Source organism: Malus domestica, chromosome 15, assembly GCF_042453785.1.
Source record: "Malus domestica chromosome 15, GDT2T_hap1".
NCBI classification, from domain to species: domain Eukaryota; kingdom Viridiplantae; phylum Streptophyta; class Magnoliopsida; order Rosales; family Rosaceae; genus Malus; species Malus domestica.
Window position 1 is genome coordinate 14,857,231 of NC_091675.1, and position 21,266 is coordinate 14,878,496.

At 36.5% G+C, this 21,266-nt stretch overlaps 3 protein-coding genes across 10 annotated transcripts; all 3 read left to right on the plus strand.

Annotated features, from left to right (window-relative positions):
- Positions 1 to 741: 741 nt before the first annotated feature.
- On the plus strand, positions 742 to 5,690 carry LOC103400577 (fe-S cluster assembly factor HCF101, chloroplastic). Of its 3 annotated transcripts, XM_008339232.4 has the most exons (16): positions 742 to 922; positions 1,061 to 1,207; positions 1,682 to 1,830; positions 1,920 to 1,970; positions 2,216 to 2,371; positions 2,786 to 2,929; positions 3,010 to 3,152; positions 3,243 to 3,312; positions 3,444 to 3,539; positions 3,691 to 3,780; positions 3,910 to 3,963; positions 4,045 to 4,168; positions 4,323 to 4,447; positions 4,870 to 4,992; positions 5,366 to 5,434; positions 5,523 to 5,690. In XM_008339232.4, the coding sequence occupies exons 1-16, from the start codon at positions 853 to 855 to the stop codon at positions 5,526 to 5,528; spliced, it is 1,617 nt and encodes a 538-aa protein (XP_008337454.3). In that variant the 5' UTR covers positions 742 to 852; the 3' UTR covers positions 5,529 to 5,690. The 3 variants fall into 3 exon arrangements, 2 of the variants coding, with proteins under 2 accessions (XP_008337454.3, XP_070670366.1); XR_011576406.1 differs by lacking the exons at positions 5,366 to 5,434; positions 5,523 to 5,690 and adding an exon at positions 5,191 to 5,225 and having other exon boundaries at positions 760 to 922; positions 4,870 to 5,073; XM_070814265.1 differs by lacking the exon at positions 5,523 to 5,690 and having other exon boundaries at positions 760 to 922; positions 5,366 to 5,443.
- A 7,577-nt stretch (positions 5,691 to 13,267) lies between these two features.
- LOC103400578 (strigolactone esterase D14-like) lies at positions 13,268 to 15,162 on the plus strand. Its single transcript, XM_008339233.4, has 2 exons — positions 13,268 to 13,798; positions 14,448 to 15,162. Exons 1-2 carry the CDS (start codon positions 13,401 to 13,403, stop codon positions 14,905 to 14,907), a joined length of 858 nt encoding a protein of 285 aa, XP_008337455.3. The 5' UTR covers positions 13,268 to 13,400; the 3' UTR covers positions 14,908 to 15,162.
- Positions 15,163 to 16,483: 1,321 nt separating this feature from the next.
- LOC103400579 (3-hydroxyisobutyryl-CoA hydrolase-like protein 3, mitochondrial) lies at positions 16,484 to 21,237 on the plus strand. 6 transcript variants are annotated; one of them, XR_011576409.1, is made up of 11 exons: positions 16,485 to 16,932; positions 17,154 to 17,255; positions 17,433 to 17,497; positions 18,331 to 18,465; positions 18,540 to 18,636; positions 18,893 to 19,022; positions 19,163 to 19,341; positions 19,506 to 19,633; positions 19,714 to 19,860; positions 20,125 to 20,333; positions 21,155 to 21,237. XR_011576409.1 is itself a non-coding variant. In XM_029093669.2 (10 exons), exons 1-10 carry the CDS (start codon positions 16,695 to 16,697, stop codon positions 20,224 to 20,226), a joined length of 1,278 nt encoding a protein of 425 aa, XP_028949502.2. In that variant the 5' UTR covers positions 16,484 to 16,694; the 3' UTR covers positions 20,227 to 20,578. The 6 variants fall into 6 exon arrangements, 2 of the variants coding, with proteins under 2 accessions (XP_028949502.2, XP_070670367.1); XR_011576408.1 differs by having other exon boundaries at positions 20,125 to 20,328; positions 21,151 to 21,237; XR_011576407.1 differs by having other exon boundaries at positions 20,125 to 20,327; positions 21,158 to 21,237.
- Positions 21,238 to 21,266: the final 29 nt, after the last annotated feature.

Genomic DNA, 21,266 nt, shown 5'->3' on the forward strand with positions numbered 1-21,266 from the left:
TGTGGTTGGTGATTCTTGCCTTGTAAGTAAGGTAAGATGGAAAGAAATGGGTACCGTTGGAAATATTTTTGCTTTTATTATTATTTTTCTTAAAGAAATTGATGCTTTAATTTTTAAAACAAAATTTAAATTTAGATTGGCGGAGTACATGAACTTAGAGCGTATAAGAGCATGTACCTCTATAAGGAAATATGTTTTATTTTCAGTTGTATACGATCGTATGTGAAATGTTTCTCTCATCTTGTGTAAACAATGTGTGAGATTGGTTATAAATGATCATGAGTCTATTTCTCACCACGTGAAAAATCTCTCTTGCTTCGAGGTATTTTTCGACTCTCTCCTCAAATATCACTTGTATAGGAGAAAATAAGGGACTTGGTAGAGAATTATGGATAATCAGAAGTTTAATTGATAGTTAACTTGGAACGACATGTCGTCCATAGTTCTAAGAAACATATTGGTGCCAAGTCAGTAAAAAAGGTAAACACGTCGTCGTGGATAACAAAATTAAATTCCGAATAAGATTACGAGATTGCATTTACAGAAAGACACACAGATGACTCAAATTTTGGAAACATGAGGTTCACTTTTTATTTATTTATTATTATTATTATTATTATTATTATTTATTTATTTATTTTTTTTTTTATCCCCACCCCACCCCACCCACACCAGGCCTCGAACCTGGGACCTAATCTACCCCAATCCCTTACCCACACCCTCATCAGCAGGCTATTCCTAGTGGCTTGAAACATGAGGTTCACACTTCACGCAGCCCACTCATCATCACTTCCTCTTTCTCTCTCATCATCTCCACACATTTCTTAATCTCTTTCTCTCTCTAACAAAAACATGCAACTTCTTCATGTTCCTTCTTCGCTGTATCTCTCATTCCAAAACGTGAAATCACATGAAGATGCCGGTGAGTTGAAGACATCGATATGGAACTTGTGTGCGGGCGGACACACTGACTTGACTAACTAGCTTAACTCAAATTTGCCACGCTCGTTTTGATTGAGTTGAAGCACTTACTATGCTATGGTTTGGTGATTTGTTGCAGGATTACTATCTTCATATGAGAAGCCTCTTCAGTCTTCAACGGCTGTATTTTGTTCGCTTCAGCAACAAAGACCTGAAAGGTCCAAATGGGTTTCGCGCAGAGACTCTGTATTGAGCTCCTTCACTACTAAAGCTGCTTCTTTGGAAGGTAAAAGAACCTTCTCTCCCTCTCTCTCTACCTTCTTTTTCAGCAACCCAGCAAGCAGCTTAAATTATAAGTGCTTATTCTAGACTAAACCCATTTTCCTAGATTGCACAACTCACTTTATTAGTGTGGCAATGGCATGTGCTAGTATTCATTTTGGGGCCGTTGGGCTACTCCCCATTACTAACTAGTTTTATTGTGGAATCTCGACTTCGAGATTTAGTGAAAGACAGAAAATTTAAGAAAAACACTCTACAAGAATTTATCTTTTGAAATATTTAGCAGTTGAATTAGTAGCCCAAGTCCTGATAGCGTTCCTATTCAATTAGGAAAACTGCAATGAAGGTGACAACAACAATCCAAAGTTATTATTTTTCTATGATTATGAATAAAATTGGGAATTTTTCAAAGAACATCTATATTCATCTGATGATATTGTTTTCTATTTATTTATGTTTTCCTATTCCTTTTGTTCAGATGTAGTTGGTGCTGATGAAATTTTAAAGGCGGAAGCTGAGAAAGATGTACTCAAAGCGTTGTCTCAGATCATCGATCCAGACTTTGGGACGGACATTGTCTCGTGTGGATTTGTGAAAGATCTGGACATCAATGATGCTTCGGGAGAGGTCATTTAGAGCTTGCATGGGAAAATTTTCAGTGACAGACGTATAGAGCTTAATGTCCTTACCAAAATATATTGACCTTTTTGTCTCAGGTTTCATTTCGGTTAGAGCTCACTACACCGGCATGTCCAATAAAGGACATGGTAATTGAGACAATCACCGTTTTTTTATCATGAACTTGCATATGTTTGATATTGTAGATATGATTCATATTCCACTTGATATTCCCTACTAATGGAGTTATGTGATGCTTGGCATGGCAAGATGCAATTGCCATCAGTTTCATGATTTCGATCTTCTATGATTAATGGCAAAAATAAATTTGTTATCCTTTTTATAATAACATTTTAGGACCTAGCAAACATAACAAGCTTCGTTTGCGTTACAGTTTGAACAACAGGCAAATGAGGTGGTGAACGCACTTCCTTGGGTTAAGAGTGTCAGTGTGACTATGTCAGCGCAGCCAGCGAAACCAATTTATGCTGGCCAACTTCCGGCAGGGTTACAGACTATTTCAAATATTATAGCAGTTTCTAGTTGTAAGGTAGAATCTGTACTTTGTTTTCGGTTCTTTTCTGTTGAATGTGACTTGCGCTCTACATGGTTCGGTTCAATTCTTAGGATTTGATTATTGTTTGTAACATTTTAAATTCAGGGAGCCATATCTTTTAGCTTGAATTTCCGTCTCTTCTAGTTAGGAGAATTGCTCTTTCTGACTGAACTAGTAATAACTATGGAATCTCCATGGATATCGACTAGCGGAGTAAAGAAATACATAAAATTACCATTGTCCTCACGCTTCACTTGCAAAGAATTTGTGATTCTCAAGGTTTTTCTTCTTGAAAGGAAAAGCTAAGAAAAGTGTGTATAAGCAATTTACATTTGGTGGAAAGTTTCTACCATAAATGTAGACTGCTAATTCTGTACCCTTTTTCTGCTGTTTGTGAAATGTGTGCAGGGAGGTGTGGGAAAATCAACCGTAGCGGTAAACTTGGCATACACTTTGGCTGGCATGGGTGCTAGGGTTGGTATATTTGATGCTGATGTCTATGGTCCAAGTTTACCGACAATGGTCTCCCCTGAGAACCGAATACTAGTGATGGTAATATCAGAAAATTTAGCAGAATTTTTCTCGTATTTAGTAAGGTGCTGCAGTTCTGACAGTTTCAAAACATCCTCTAGAACCCAGAGACGAAAACGATAATTCCTACAGAATACTTGGGAGTGAAATTGGTGTCTTTTGGATTTGCCGGGCAAGGGCGTGCCATAATGCGAGGCCCTATGGTTTCTGGTGTCATCAACCAACTTCTAACTACAACTGAGTGGTATGATATGCTTCTGTACACGAAACTCCGCCATTATCGTTAAGTATGATTCTCATGTCATCTTCTAATCCCGAATATTTCATTATGTAGGGGAGAGCTGGATTACCTTGTTATTGACATGCCTCCTGGAACTGGTGATATTCAGCTTACGTTGTGCCAGGTCCTGCTTTTTTGTCTCGGTTACTGTCGTTCTGTATTTAGTTTATGAAGTATGTCTATGTGGATGCTCTGCACGAATATTTTTTACTTCAAGGTTTCTACGTTTTGATACAGACAAAGTTGGTTTTGCAGGTTGTTCCATTAACTGCTGCTGTTATCGTTACCACCCCTCAAAAGCTAGCTTTTATTGATGTTGCAAAAGGAGTTCGCATGTTTTCAAAGCTTAAGGTGTGTATTTCCACCACACAATCAATCGTTACTGCGAAGTACTTTTCAATACCATGTAACCAATAATTTGTTCTAAGTTAACATTGTTCCAAAAGGACGAAGGTGTGATTATTTCTTTCTCGACGTTCTTACTTTCGTTTTCACCATTCAGGTACCGTGTGTTGCTGTAGTCGAGAATATGAGCCATTTTGAAGCTGATGGGAAACGCTATTACCCATTTGGTAAAGGATCAGGCTCTCAGGCAAGCTCACTATTGAAGAATTCACTTCCTTTCTCAACATCTGGATAATCTTACTGCAGGCAATTTGTGCACTACCAGTAAAATTTCATGTCCATTGTATTTGAAATAGAATAGTTTGATCCGCTGCAGGTTGTGCAGCAGTTTGGTATCCCGAATCTGTTTGATCTTCCCATTAGACCAACTGTAAGTCCTCTGTCCTCCGTCAATGTTTGATATGTCCTGCGCAGGAACGTATTTTAAATTTTGATAACATTTATCTGGCAGCTATCTGCTTCCGGAGATAGTGGAACGCCTGAAGTGGTAGCTGATCCCCTAGGTGAAGTTTCGAAGACATTTCAGGATCTCGGGATATGTGTCGTGCAACAGTGTGCTAAGATTCGCCAACAAGGTACTATATTGAAATTTTTATACAAGGTTATTCTACTTTCAAAATTTTGAAATCAAAATGTTGTGGTGATGGTTTTGTGTTCCGCAAAAGTTTAGAGGCTTGCAATTTACTCGCTGTTCGAACATATGTTGAGTTTGTTAATTTTCTTTTACAGTGTCAACAGCTGTGATGTACGATAAATCTATCAAGGCAATAAGAGTGAAGGTACCGGATTCAGATGAAGAATTTCTTCTCCATCCTGCAACTGTGAGGCGGAATGACCGCTCTGCACAAAGTGTGGTACGTGGTGGTTTATTTTCGAAGCATCTTTGTTGTCAAAGTATTGCCGCTACATAATATGCAGATTATGTGCATATATGACATTTCACCCATCAGTATCATTCTTCCATCTTTCCACATCAGTAATAACTACGTTCTAAATCACGGGGAAGTAGTAATCCGGCTATCAAATTCTCACATAAATTTAGTAGATCCGATGGATTAATCAGATTGAAAAAGACTATGAAGAGGCTAATTGATGGGGTAAGATAGTAGAAGTTACTAGACTCTTTGTAGGACCTTTAGTAGAAAAGAAAGGCTTCGACAAATCTTCCTTTAGTGTTGAGTTTTGATTATTGATGTCATAATTTCCAAATAATCTACATGCCTGACTTAATATTTCGCCCTTCGAATTTTGAGTTGCTAATTTTGTGCAAAATCAGGATGAGTGGACGGGGGAGCAAAAGTTGCAGTTTGATGATGTTCCAGAAGACATCGAACCTGAAGAGATTCGGCCTATGGGGAATTATGCCGTTTCAATAACGTGGCCAGACGGATTTAGTCAGGTAAAAAAGATGGTATTGTGAATGATTTTATTGCTGGCTTACTTTGCAAAGTTTTTGACATGGACCGGCATGATGCAGAAGGTAAGTGTCAACTTCATGAAAATCATGACAACCTAACTCCTTTTGACTGAAATGCAAAAGCATGCCAAATTTCTACAAGTAATGTGAATTGAAATTGCGAAAATGTTACGAAAATAGGATTTCTCCAACGATTGAACATCAAAAACCATTAACTGGTGCCGTAGCAGTAAAATAATGAATTGAGTGCATACACAGTAGGTACATCCATAATTGCACCTCACAAGATATGATCATTGGTCTTCTATTGCAATTTGTTATGATCAATGTATGAATTTTCTACGTTACGGCACAGATTGCGCCCTACGATCAGTTGCAGACAATCGAGCGGCTAGTTGATGTTCCTCGGCTAGTTCCGTCCCAGGCAAGTTAGCATTCTTACCATAATTTTACATTGCATCAGCCTTAAATGGTAATAATATTAATGCTGTTTTTTACCTTCCCTAATACAGGTTTGATTGCTTCAAGTGATTATTAATGGATTATACGGTTTCACGGATCCTTTACACAGTTACTAGTTTTTACTGTAAAATTAGGCTGGAGTTGTGAAGTTCCTGGATTCAGGGCATATACGTATGAGACCATTCCAATAATAATATTCACTTTCTCATCCTCTTCAATTCCCTTGACTCTTGAGTGCACGTCCGGTCCGCCATGCATGTATGTCATACATTGTTGAACATGAGAATTTTATATTGATGATTCTTAGCAAATTGTATCATTCATACCGCATTTTCATATCTAGCTTTCCAACCAGATAATTTTTCAACATATATATGACTTGCAGCTGCAAAAATCTGTGTTTTTTTTATCCTTTTTTCAACTGCTACAAGAAAACTGGGACAGCCCAAAGCCATTCACAAACCAAAATGGACGCGCCTATACCTGTTACGTGAAACAAGTGTCTCACATATAAGCTCATGTGCCACTAACGTGATATATTGAATTTTTCGCATGTACCCCATTACGTGAAACAAGCGTCTCACATATAAGCTCATGTGCCACTTACTTGATAAATTGAAAATAAGGATTTTGAAACTCCCATGAATAGCGCATGAGCTTATACTTGACACACCTGTTTCACATCTCACCTACACATGAGATGTTACGATAGCAGTATTCCAAACGAATCGTGCCCCTACCATGTGTTTTAACTCTTCTACAAGACAACGCACAATACTGCATGATGAAATATCGTCATTTGTGGCATCTTCTACCAGCCGCAAAGTTAATGCAAAGCAAAGGACAACTGACCAGACATCATAGCAGTGAGAACTCAATTCAAAAACATTAAGCAGCCGTGAAACAATTCTCAAAAGGTCTGCTGGTTATTGCATATTAGGAGCCGTCCAATTAATGAGCATATCTGCACAGAAAAGATATTTTCCCAGAAAGTGTTTTAATTTCACAAGGAACTATAACACTGCATTTAGATAAACAAATTTAAGATTATTAAGGAATTTTAAAATAATAAAATTTGAAATGATAATTTTATTTTGTATAATTCATGAATTTTATTGTTTGGTTAAGTTAAAAGAATAAAATCTAATACAGAATTTAATGTGTGTACAAAGTTACTAAAATATAAATGAGAGATATTAGCTAAGAAATGTACTAGTAATAGTGGTGAAGACAATGGTGATGATGGTGGATGGTGATGGCGACGGTGATGACGATAGATAGTGACGACAATAGCGACCGGAAAGACAGCGGTATGTGATGGTGACGGCAGCCGTGATAGTGATATGATAGGTGGTGGTGGTCGTGTAAATGTCTTTGCTCAACTTTTTTGTATTGGGACCTAATTGCCTCCAGTCTCCCACTTAGCTTTTAATTTTCACACTAACTTTTTGTCATTTTGTAACAGTCAATGTTCTTCCTTTGAATGTGTTTTGAATTTAATGGCAACTGCAATAAAAAGGAGTTTGCTCTTGCAGGATGTAAACCATTGCTTAAACTTGATCATGTATACCTTTTGAAACTTTTTTCATGACAAGTTGTATCTTAATGCAGTTGTAGCCGTTAGATTGTTAAGTACACCTTTTATTATTAGGGCTTGGTCTGTCTAGGACGATTCAAACAACGGGATCGTGTTTAATGCAAAATCATACTGTACATGAACCTATGAGTATATTCTTGCCCTTTTACATAAACATTATCGCATGCGACTTTTTTTTTTTCGCAATAACTAGTTAAATGAAAGCAAAGCATCCGTGAGAGGGTTTAATTTGTATTCTCATGTCTCAAAGCCACGTCTTAAACATGTCACATGGTTACAATTTTTCATTATTTAAAAAAAAAAGAAAAAAAGGAAACATATCAACCATTTGAGTCGATGCTATTGAAAATTTAATTGGGACAGTGAACTTTTCACCTACTTATTATTTGAAAAGATTGCAGTAATTTGATATATCCTGATCAGAACAATTCCAAGATTCAGTCCAAACAGTTCAAACCTATTTGCTGCAGATTGGTCAACAAAGTGTTGTTAATTTGCAGAGGAATTATTATTTTTCCTAATGGCTTTGTGGCCACGAGAAATCTTGTGAAACATGTTTTGTCGGATGTATGCATTTTGGCAAACGAGGCCTTCCTTCACGTAACTGGGGCCTCCATGCAGCATGCATTTACACAGTAACCTTAACCAGATTCTTATGCAAGTTGTCAAATTTAAAACTAAAAGTGACTGAAGCACTACTTGTCGGTTTAATAAAACGGATCTTTCACATTTGCTATATCGTTTGAGTGACGCATGAGATAATATGTGAGAAAGCATTCATGAAACGGGAATTTTTCTGTTCTAAAAATTGATTTTTCTAATCCTATAAAATATTCCCAGGAATCCAGGATTTTCTTCAACTATATTCTAGCCATTTGATTCAGACATCTCCACCTGGAACGACAAGGTTTGAGTGGTCTAGCTCTCACCTTGAGCTTGTGAAAGAAAAATGCAGTACATTTATGCTTTATAAGAAAAGCTGGAATCAGTTGCCTACGTGAACATCAGTTGATTCCGTCTGTTCCTGCTTTGTGAGTCCGAACATGAGTGGCCAAGATCATCCCATACACGCATAACAGTTGATCTTAACATTTTTGTTATATACATACATGATACATGACCATCCATGCCAATAACTATTCCAACAAGTTTACTTTCCAAGCCAAAAACATTAAGATGATACTATCCACACACTTCTTTTTATCTTCTACACACTCCTTTCAATTTCCGGCCATCATATATAATGAGTTGAAGAAAGTCAAATAACAAAAATTAATAAGAGATCTGTAGAAAATAAAAATAGGTGTGTGGATAGTATCACCCAAACAATGATAGTGGTTTTAGTTAATCATTTTATCATCTTAAGATAACATGCAGAAAATATAAGTCTAATTTGGGTGTGATGCCTTGTTGCAGCCAGCAGCTGTCTCACGTGATACATTACATTTCCCCTTTTTGCTCTCTGTTTTGTCCTCTCTTTTTGTACTTTTATAAATTTTTTCCATTTTACTATTTAGTTTGACAAAAGAATAATCCAAATCTGTGGAAAATTATTACAAAATCCATTGCTAGGATCTGTCCATAATATATAAAAAGTTCAGTGGCCTTCCCACTATTTAGGGGTCTTAGCATCTCCAAGAGTTACTTTAAAATTTGCTAGTCTAGTTAGTGAGTAGTGTCACAAGTTAATTTAGTTAGCTAATTTAAGTTACCACCTCTAGCAACGGGTAAGAATCCTCTTCAGATCAATCCACTATGAATTTTCCAGATCCTTGAGTAAGGATCCTTTCTGCTCGCAATCAGAGCGGACCTAGTAATTCTGGACCTTGCAACGAGGAGGCCCGTCTTCCTCTCGTCGCCAATGGCAATGACGGTGGGCAAGCATTGGATCGCCCATCGCTAATAGTTTTGTTAAATTTTTGCTTGTTTAGCGAGTGAATAGTGTCAAATAATTACTTTAAATAGTCTCTTTAACTTTTCATCTCCAATATCACTTTTATTTTAACAAACTTTGAATATTTTATTATTAATCGTTGAGTTTTATTACATTTTTAATATTTAGCATATGAACAATGACTATAAATTTAAAAGGGCTTATTCTATTAATACTCCACATATTGTTGATTAAACCCTACATACTTAATACATCCTACATTTGCTTTTTCAATTAAAAATTATCTTAATACACCTCACATACTTTCTCATAATACCCTTACACCCACATTCTCATACACCTAATATTTTTCGCATACACCCCACATTTTCTATACACTCCACATTCTTTAAATCTTATAATACTCATTTTCAATTTTTATAAATTAAATTGACTTAGGATTAAAAACCCTAACATTCTCTAAAAAGAGAAGTCTACAATCCAGTCGGTTGAGTTTGAATTTCATTGGGTCATCACAGCCAATCTCCTTTTCTTTGTCTCTTAAGCCTTTTGCTAACAAAAAAGAGTATTTTGGCTAAAAAATGGCAACTGGGAGGAACCTAACAGAGTAAAGTAAACCCCAAAAGATGAATAAGAATGAAAAAGGCGTTGCTGGGTTGGCCTCTTATGAAATTGGGTAGTATGGAAAGCAAAAGCAGACTTAAATAATTACCGATGTCGTTGAATAATTAAAACAATAACAAATATGAAATTTTACCTCATGTGAAGTTTCCGAAATATTGATATCGTGTTCCATTCGTTAAATTTTTTCTCAATCAACGTGTTTATAGTTTCAATAGTTAGAATTTTATTCAACAATGGAGTGGAGGGTGAGAGAGGTTTTGATAGTTGAAGAAAATAAATAATATGTTAAAAGTAACTTTGGGTGTATTTAGAAATTTCTTATTTTCTTTAAACCTCATAAGGTCGAAATTGTCATTGCATAGTATGTTATATAAGCCACATAATATTAAATTTTAATGTAAAGTGCATTCAATATTATGTGGGATGCTAATAAAAAAAACCATTTAAAAAACAGCTATTCACTTGCTATTACATATAATCATTTCTAGAGTCGCTTGGAAATAAATTCTTTAGATTTGACTCTTTAAAATAAAATTTTAATAATTTTCATCGACAATAAAATTACGACATCACAAATAAATTGATTAACTTGAAAAAAAACAAATATACATTGTCTTCGCATTTGAACATATATACGATACGACCTCCTCCAACCAACTGAAGACAGTTATTACTATATTCGCATTATAAATATCATCTCGGTTGTCAAATAAGTAGATAAAAACATAACGTCGATGAATATAACAGTTATCGTCTCGATGATCAGTATGCAATCATACCTGCATCGTCGGCATATGTGGTTTAAACTTGTGATAAGGGATAGGAAGAACGTGGTGGTGGGGTACGCCAGCTTTAATGGCAGAAAAAGGTTGGCCTTGGACTTATCACCAACTCCAAACCCTCTCTCTTATGTCACTACACGATCACCATAAAAAGACAAACGGGTCCTTTTGGGGTCTGAAACCACGTTTCCCAGTACCATACATACTACTACTAGATTCTAGTCTCCTACCAGTAAAGTTAATTTCCATCTCATTTGGTAGGAATATTGACCTAACTCCATCTCAATTAGTAAGTAAGAGGAGCCAAAAGTCAAGGCCATGCACTAAATGACCCCAACAGCTGCCATAGATTCCTCAAATCTTGTTTTTTTTGTGCTCTAATCAGCCTGCCAAGTGATTAAACCAGTAATAGCTTATGTATTAGGGTGGTTGAGATTGATTATCTCATCACGCATATTTGATATATACACGCACACACTTTTGTAGAGTGCTCTAATGAGTGAGTATTGTTGAACAAAATTCTTGAAACACGCCTATTTAATTTACGAGAGATTCTAACATACAATTGAATATATATCGTCTTATATTTACAAACGACATAACATGAAAATTGTTATGTGCCCGATTACATAGTATAATCTCTCTTATGCAATAGTGATGTATAAAGTTCCCTATAGGGTTTAGGAAAATCCTGAATTTCTCTTGCTGCCGGAACAAATTTGCAGCTCTCGTCGTTGAACTCTTCGTCTGCTGAATAATGATCAGTTGTCCTCTTCTTTTCCCTCTTATGTTTCCATTTTCTTTTTCGTAACCTACAACGGCTTAACGACGATTTATTGACTGAAATAACAGAGAGAAAACTGAAGGGCTCCTGAATTATTTGCTGGCCACTTTGTATGATTAAACGCCTTCATTGATTTTTTCTCCATCTGGCTACGCCTCCCTTTGCTGCCTTCTTCAGCTAGCTGCACAGTTTGCACTGAAATTGCATCTCCAAATGAAATCAACCATTAATTAGAATGAACAAAACTCCACACCAGTCGAACAAATTGAGCAGCCATATATCCAAATTTATGACATTGTCGAAGACCCACGAATTGGTAGCTGATTTCAGTAGGTGACTCCCCATCTTTCTTCTAATTTCGTGCGGCTAACTCTTGGAAACGGGAGAGAGAATTAAGCCTTTTTTCTTATGTCGGTACAATTAAGAGGATAAGGGCAACCTTGTTGTAGAAGCGGTCATGTGCTTTGCTTTGTCACCTGCATAACATTTAAATGAAAATAGATGCGTATTCGGAAAGGGAATTGTTATGGCTTATTAGATTAACACCACACAAATTGTTGAATAAACCATACATACTTAATACACTTCACATTTATTTTTTCAATTAAAAGTTATCTTTATACACCCCACATACCTCTCCATAATACCCTCACACCCCACATTCTCAAAACACACATTATATTTCTATATACATCCCAATTTCTTCAAATTTTATAATACTCATTTTTAATTTTGATGGATTGAATCTAGATACTCTGCTGTTCCCAGGCTAATTACTTATGTGATTGACTTGTTTTTCGTTTCCAGCTTGAGAGCAAATTATCATTAACCGATTTGGACGCTAACACTTATCTTAAATTTTTTTTATTTTTTATCTTTGTGCAGATTGGAAAATCTTATGTCACTTCCAAACTCAAGAATTATCCAAACTCAAGATCTTATGTAACTTTTCTATAACAAAAGAAATAAAAAATAAAAAAAAATTATCGAAAGTTTCAAGCTATTGGCATTGCAATTCACAGAGCTGGTTCAAAGGTATAAGCTTTGAAGTTTTTCGACATAGTAAATGCCGGGATGTGATAAAATGTGTGGTTGGAGAGAAAATAATTTCTTGCCACAGTGATCAATAGCATTGCATATTCATAGACATTTTGTTAGGTTTTTCTCAATCTATGTGTTTGTAGTTTCATTAGTTAGGATTTTGTTCAACAATGGAGGGTGGAATGGTTTTGATAATTGAAGAAGATAAATAATACGTTAAAAGTGATGTGGGGTGTATTTGGAAATTTCCTTTTTTTTTTTTTTAACTTTATAAGGTCGAAATTGTCATTGCATAGTAGAATAAATAAGTAATTTAATATTGAATTTTTTGTGGGGTGCATTCAACAATATGTGGGGTGCTAATAAAAAAAGCCAACTGTTATGAGCACTCCAAAAATCTTATTCTACAATTCAAACTTTCTATATTAGGAAAGAAAAATACACTTGTGAGGAGTGTATAATGAGATTTTTGAAGTGCCAATAATACTTCCCTTCTAAAAACCCAAAACAAAAATATGTGATCTTAAATATGCCAAAAGCACATATGGTCAATTTATTTAAACAAAATATTGAAAAATAATTATACTTGACCCATTTAATTCAACAAAAACTAGTCACATCTAATTTATGTTCATCTTGTCAATCTAGTTCGAGAACACAAAACCATGTAAGCCTATACATTTAAGTCTAAAACGTTACAAGAATATATAGTTTTTGGCATAATAAAAAGTAGTATAATTTGCACTCATCAACCATCAAGGTTCTTTCCAGCTACAAAACTATATGCAATAACTTCACACGTTTTAAAATCAATATTTGGTAAAATAAAAATACTATTTATTCACCAAGCAATACACATCTGAATTATTAACCACACTAATTAAGTATTCTTATTTGTCACTTAGTACTACGGTTTAGTGATATTTTTCTTTACTTGTAAGTGAAATGTGTTAGATTCGATTATCGCAAAAAGCGAATTTGAACCATTGTGAGGCTAAGCCTATTTCCTCCCTTTAGTATAGATAATATCAATTGTTTAGAAAAAAAAAAAAATTCCTATTCATCCCCATTTGCCCAAAATTAATCCATTCTTGTTCCTATAAAATGGAGACTAGAGCAAAACACAGTTTGTTCTAGCCATCCCCCTTCCATCTCTCTCTCTCTCTCTCTCTCTCTCGGTTAATACTTCATAAAAAAACCACAAAAATGGTGCTAGAAAAAAACCTTTCGACCGCCATGAACGCAAGAATCGTGGGCTCGGGTGGTGAAGCGGTGGTTCTGGCACATGGTTACGGAGGAGACCAGTCTGTGTGGGACAAAATCGTGCCCTACTTGGCTCAGCTTTACCGTGTTCTTGTTTTCGACTGGCCTTTCTCCGGCGCTGTGAATAATAAGGAAGGTGATGACCTGAAACTGTTTGATCCAGCTGGGAAATATTCCTCCTATGACGCATTTGCCCTTGACCTAATTGCTCTCTTAGACGAGTTCAACCTAAAATCTACTGTCTTTGTTGGTCATTCCATGTCTGGTATGATTGGATGTATTGCTTCAGTTAAAAGACCTGACCTCTTTAAGTCCCTCATCCTCATTGGAGCTTCTCCTAGGTACTTTCTCACTCTTATATACAACTTTCTCTCTCTATTTCTCTAATTTTTTATTGAATATTCAAGCATATACAGAGGTTTTTATTTTGTTCCAGGTTTTTTTGCATCAATTAATCCATTTATAATTTCCTTAGTGAAATTTTCTCCATCATTTTGTTTTAGTCCTTGTCCAACTTTGTGTTAGACACTTCAAACATCCAGTTATTTATATAAAATTATGTTACGTTAATGCTCGAATTTTGTGCGGATGTGCCCAAAATATGAACAGTAAATCCTAATTTTGAGCAAAACTCTTGCGTTGATCAACTGAAAATGGCAAAAATTATATTGCCAATCGACCGAAAAGAACAATCTAACCACCGCTGTAGGCATCCACACGAAAGACATGACGTAAAGGTCCATAAAGAGAAACGTTGTATATACATACGTACACATACATACATACATACATACATACATACATACATACATACACACATACATACATGCATGCATGCATATATGTTTATATTTGTGGTCACAAATGAATTAATATCAGTAATATATGAGAGTGCCTTTACTGTGTCTTGTCTCTATATAAAATATAATCACATTTTTGGGTCCACATTTATATGAACAAAGAAATCATATTAATTCAATACATTTGTAGGTATATAAATATAGACGACTATGAAGGTGGGTTTGAGATGTCAGATATCACACAGATCATCTCAGCCATAGAATCCAACTATCACAACTGGGCTGCCAGCTTCGCCACACTTGCTGTGGGCACAAATGACCCTCTCTCGGTCGAAAAATTCGTCAAGTGCCTGCGCAGAATGAGGCCTGAAATTGCCCTCGCCTTGGCGAAAACCGTCTTTTACAGCGACCATAGAGACATTATAGACAAGGTCTCGACTCCATGCACCATCATCAGCACCAGCAGCGACATTGTTGCTCCAAAATCGGTTGCGTTCTACATGCAGAAGAAGATGAAGGAAAACCCTAATGTCGAGATTATAAATACAGACGGGCATTTCCCGCAGTTGACTGCACACCTTGAGCTTCTTGATGTGCTAGGACAAGTCTTGGGGCTTAAATTTGATCAAGATCCTTATATCATTGGCTAAAAATTATACAAGCGGACTATATTAATTAGTTAATTTCTCTAGGTAAGTAGTAGCTAGGTAGCTAGAATAATTTGTCTGGTTAAAGACGTCCGCTGCAAAGGGTTAATAGCTGAAGTAATTAAGAATATTCACTTATACACTCGAAATTCTATGTTTAAGTTGTCAATCGTCACAATAGTTTGTATCAAAAGACTAGAATGGAGAATGTTTAGCATGTAAAATATTATGTATGGTTAATGTGTACTTTTAGTTTCAGAGTTATTTGCTAATAGATAATGTTTAGCTCGTTCCCTTGGAGAGATTTTTCAATGTGACCGTCATACGAGATGGTACACCACGTGTTATTATATAAATGGTGAAATATGTGTGTTAAAAAGTTAATTACTTAAAAAATAAAATTTCTCATCACTCACATAAAAACACTTGGTGTACCATTCGTGTTCCCGTCACAACTAAAAATTTCTCGTTCCCTTGTAAGTAATGATTTTACTCTTACCTGCCAGTCACGGTTTGATGTACACGTGTGAAGAAACTTTTAGTTTGTGTTATGAATTATTTTTATATACGTGTCAAACTGAAATTTTCCGTGCTTTTTGTTACTTTGTTTATGACCAAAAGATACATTTTCGTTTCTTTTTCATTTTGGTAAATGAGCAGGCAACCCCTAAAGAACATGAACATCAAATGGCATAAGAGCACTTCCAGCATCGGAGCCCTCCTCCCAGGCTATTCATTATTTAATCCACACAGTGAACAGTAATTGCCCTTAATGAACAGTAATCGCCTTTTGCATCTCCACCATTGCACTTGAATAGCCTTGGCAATTGACAATAAAATATTAGTATTTTATTTATAAAATAATACAAAATAATTTTATTTGTAATCCAATCCCAATTGGCAGCTCCTCTCTCATCCCTCCCTCCCTCTATCTCATTCATTCTCCCAAATCCAATCCCAATTCGTTTTCTCAAGAATACAAAGAGGAAATTTTCTTTGCAAATTTGTGTGAGCTTTAAGAGGATGAAGGCTATGGAGGAAGTTGTGGAGGAAAACGAAGTTAAGCCTTTGACCGCCGAGCAATTGGAGCTGTACGAGTCGCAGTCCAAGTCTGAGTCCGAATCCGATGACAGCGTAGACGAAGAGGAGGAGGACGCCGACGAGGACGATGACGATGTTTAGGAGGTCATACAGTCGTTTGGTGGCCCTCCGATTCACTTGGTAGGCATCTGACATCAGCCCACATCAGACAGCCTTCGGGCGCTCGGGCATGCACGAATCAACGGGCCTGGAGCTCGGACCTACTTGGGCTCGCTTGCCAGCTAACGCTGGACTTCCTTCCTCGGGCAATCAGACCCTGTTCCGCAACCTGTCCCTCGAGCAGTTGCTCCTGCTGGAGCTGCTCTAAAGGCCCTACACAACCAAGATTTAGGAAAGTTCTCATTTCTCTGATGAAACAACGGATTCACGTTTTGGGCTACCTGTCATTTCTTAAATTGGGCTTCACTTTTAGATTTAGCTGGCCCAATAACGTGCCTCATGTTGTGGTCACAAAAAACCGTAATACCGTTAACACCCTCCGGCCACACAGCACAACCCATTCGCTAGTCGCTACCCGCCCGCCACCGCGCACTATCAGTATCACAACTTTCACTTCGTCACCACGACGGTTCTTTTCCCGGTAATTTAACCGAAACATCAAGGGTAATCTGGTCCAGAAACACCAAAAATCTCTCTCTCTCTCTCTCTACACCCTGAATCACTGACACAGTCACTCTCGAACAGAAGTAATGCGAATCTTATTCGGACGAGCGACCCAAATTCTGAGCAAATCGTCTTCCGCTTTCTTCTTCTTCCTCAATCCAAATTCCAAACTCTCTCTGTGCAAACTCTCCGAATCCCCTCTCCTTCTCCGAACCTTCGCGATCATGGCCTCCGCCGACGAGTTCGTCAAGGGCAGTGTCCACCCGAACGGCGTCGCAGTCATCACCCTCGATCGCCCCCGAGCTCTCAACGCCATGAACCTAGGTACCCACACGCAGACATATATATATATATTATATCTGTAATTGCTTTTGCATTTGGAGCTGAAATTTTAAGCTTGAACTGTATTGCATCGTATTGATTACAGTTCTGTGTTATTGCATTTGTGATATGATGACGAAATTTTGGATTAAAATTTTGAATAAGTTAGCTTTTTATGAAGAAATTTGTGTTTCTGTTTGAGTGGGAATTGTTTGGAAACGCAGATATGGATGTGAAATACAAAAGCTATCTGGATGAATGGGAATCAGACCCGAGTGTGAAGTGTGTTCTTGTCGATAGCAGCTCGGCCCGTGCCTTTTGTGCTGGTAAACACGGAGAATCCGTATTTGAATACTTTCTTTCTCGGCAATTTTACACTTCCATTTTAGCATGTAGCTAAATAAGTTTTCCAATAGATGTATGTTTAGCTCTTTCGGTGGTTATCTTTGTTTTTTGGGTCTCATAGGTTCGGTTTTGAGAGTGACCTATCATGGTTAATGCAGGAATGGATATTAAAGGGGTTGTTGCCGAAATTCAAAAGGACAAAAACACACCTCTTGTGCCGAAGGTTTCTACATTACGCTTTGTTTTGAACTAGAATTGTTTCTTGTTTAGGTGCTTACGTGATAGATTGTTGGTCTTTGATGTGCGTGCTGTTTCATGTCATGATGTTTATTGTTTCACCTCATTGTTGCTTTTTGTGCTGCATTTTTCCCATGTAGAGATAGACGGTGTCCGTTAAGTTGGCATGTTGGTAACCCAGATTTTAGTTTACCTGCAGGCGGTGATGTGAAGCAGATCACGGCCAAAAACCAACTACCGGATATGGTTGTGGTCTAATTGTGTCCTTTTAAGTATATTTAATAACAGACTTATAACCTTATACAGTTTGCTAAAATCCAGATAATATAAGGCGACTTCCTTCACTACCATATTAGATGTAATTTTGGTAATTTTCATAGTGAATAGAATTTACAACTAGCAATACGGTTTACCCTTGCAAAATCATTGATGATTAAGCCTTAATAGAAACAAACCAAGCCCGTTTTCACAAAATTCATGCATTAGAATCGTAATGACTTATTTGTTGATAGGCCTAAAATTTCAAAGGGAAAATCTCGTATAAATGTCATAAATTGCAGCTAAGATTGTGCTTTCAGCATGTATTTATTTGTTAGTCAATGTTGAATACATACGGCCATTTTTTTCTTTTCTAATTTCGTGTTTGACATTCTCGGGCAACCTACAAGTTACAACATATGATCATTTGTTAGTTTTGATTTTGCTTGAACTTGGGTGATATGATTTGTATTGGTTGGATAGTATTCATTTCTTTTCTGAGCTACCATTTGTCGTATTTTTAAGACTACCAACATGATATTTGGGTTGCACGTTTTTTAGGTATTCACTGCTGAGTATTCTCTAATATGTAAAATATCTGAGTACAAGAAGCCCTATATAAGCTTCATGGATGGCATAACAATGGGCTTTGGTATTGGCCTATCAGGTCATGGTCGCTACCGGATCATTACAGAGGTATTATTACCTTGTCAGACTACATTGCGGATTTTTGAATTTTTTGTGTCTAACTTTGTACGGATACATTTCAGAGAACTGTTCTTGCTATGCCAGAGAATGGAATTGGTTTGTTTCCAGATGTTGGGTTTTCACATATTGCGGCAAAGAGTCCAGGAGGAGGATCTGTAGGTATGCTTTTTCCATACTCAGACGCAACTTCTTTCCTATGACTGGAGCAAGCTGTTTTTCAAGTGTTGACATACTATAGTAGGCACTACAATCAGAATGTATATAAATCCAGATATTTTTACTAAAGTACTTCTTTGCTAAGGAGAAACCGTTTAGATTATAAGTATATAAAGAGAATGGCCTATACAATTTTTCTGTTAGCTTCATGCATCGATTCTTAGTCCTGTAGTTTGTTTTAACAGTGTTGTCTTTCTAGGTGCTTATCTTGGACTGACTGGTAAAAGGATTTCAACACCATCGGATGCACTATATGTGGGTCTTGGGACACATTTTGTCCCATCTCAAAACTTAGGTTCTCTAAAGGAGGCCCTTTTGTCAACCAACTTGTATGTTTCTCTTCATTCTGTCTTCGTTCTTTTTTTCTTTCCTTCATATATCTGATGCACTAGTGGGGATTAATTTAGTTGGCATCATCCCATTGTCCAATACCTTTGTTGAGATAAAAGCAACGCCATTGTTGATGCAGTTCCCAGGATCCACATCAGGACATCGAAACAAATTTGACGAAATTCAGCAGCAACCCAGATTCTGAACCCCAACTTAAGTCGCTGCTGCCTCCAATAACTTCCACATTTGGTGCAAATAAGTCAGTTGTCGAGACAATTGATGAACTTAAAAAGCAGCAGCAGAGTTCAGATGCTACTGGTAACTTTGTCAATGCCATTTGTTTATTGATGATGAATTGAAATCTCTCATACTCTTCTATTGAAAGTTTGTATGTCGCTGGCGAGTAATTTTCTCTCAAATTGTGGTTTTCCTCTTTGTATTATTATTTTGTAGTTCTTGCCGATTCATTGTTTTGATTGCAGTGGTGGAGTGGGCTAATGAAGCTCTTCAAGGTCTTGGAAAGGGTGCTCCTTTTTCACTTTACCTGACACAAAATTATTTCTCCAAGGTTGCATCTGCGCTTGGGAAAAATGAGAATCAATTATCCACAGTGAGTCTGCAGTTTCTACCTTTTCGTTTCTTTCATCATGTGGCGGTTACATCCTTTTGATAGTTGTTGTGTCCTAGTAGCTCACAAATCTGGAAGTAACATGTGCCGAACTTGGCCAACACCAGTTAACAGGTGTGATGAAAACTGAATATCGCGTTGCAATAAGATCGTCTTTGCGGAGTGATTTTGCTGAAGGTGTGCGCGCAGTTTTGGTGGACAAGGATCAGGTTGGTTCATTATGCTCAAGATTCATTACTATAAAAAGGCAGTAGAATGCAGCTTGAAGTTAATATTATGCTTTAAAATGTAGATGTTAGTTTACTTTAATTATCCGAATTATACAGTTTCCTTTTGAAAAGCACTCTCAATAGACGGAGTGCTGCCGGATAAACGGTTACTCTCTCTAAGACCATTTTGGTGAAATAATCATCTTATTTTCCGTTATATCAGAACAAATCCTTATCATTTGCTTTTGTTTATTACCAATGCAGAATCCAAAGTGGAACCCGTCAAAGTTAGAAGAGGTTAATCAAAGCGAAGTTGAAGCTCTATTCGAGCCATTGAGCCCGAACGTTGAGGAGTTGAGCGTGTGATGGATTGGCATGTGAAAACGGAACTGTTGAAATATATTTACCGTTGTGGAAACTAAGTTTAATGAAACTACTTGAGAAGAAAGCACTTTCACTTGGACGCTTTTATGGCGCGTTTACTAATCCGTAATCAAATTGAGAGGAATTGGATTGAGGGGGAATTGGATTGAGGAGGAATTGAAATGAGGTGGAATCAGAATCAGATTCCTGTTGAAGTTGTTTACTAAAACTGTCAGGAATCGGAGTAGGAATGATGTTGAGTCCATATAAGTTGTTTACTAATTCATTTCAATCGGAATGAAAACTAGGTTGATTACTATATTGCCTTTACATAAATAAATTATTTTCATACTAATTAATTTAATTAAATTCTTAATTAAATTTATATAATAAAATTCATCTATATAAGCATGTATAAATAGGTTTTATTTATTTATTAAAAGATGGCAAAAATGATATTGAGTCTATATAAGTTGTTTACTAATTCACTTCAATCGGAATGAAAAATAAGTTGATGACTAAATTGCCCTTACATAAATAAATTATTTTCATACTAATTAATTAAATTAAATTCTTAATTAAATTTATATAATAAAATTATTTATATAAAAAAATATAAATAGGTTTTATTTATTTATTAAAAATGACATAATGAGTGTCAAATGAAGGGTAATGTTAGGATAATAAGAAACAAGTGAGGGCATAATTGGAATAAAAGATGCATTCCTGATTCCCTTGCCCTTAGGGAATTCAAATACCTCACAAAACTAGGGAATCCGGTTCCTCCAATTTCAGGAATTGGATTCCTTGTTTCGTGTGGGCTCCACCACTTTTTTGATTCCTTAATATTTAGTAAACACCGGAATACTCCGTAATCGGAATTCAATTCCCTTTCTTTATTTCGATTACCCTTACGTAAACATGCCATTAGTGCTTTTGTACTGCGTTGTACGTGGCCAGTTATGAACTAAAATTGTGATAGTGATTATATGCATAGACTTGTTCGAATATGAATTATGCTTCTCATTTCTGAACGTTTTTTT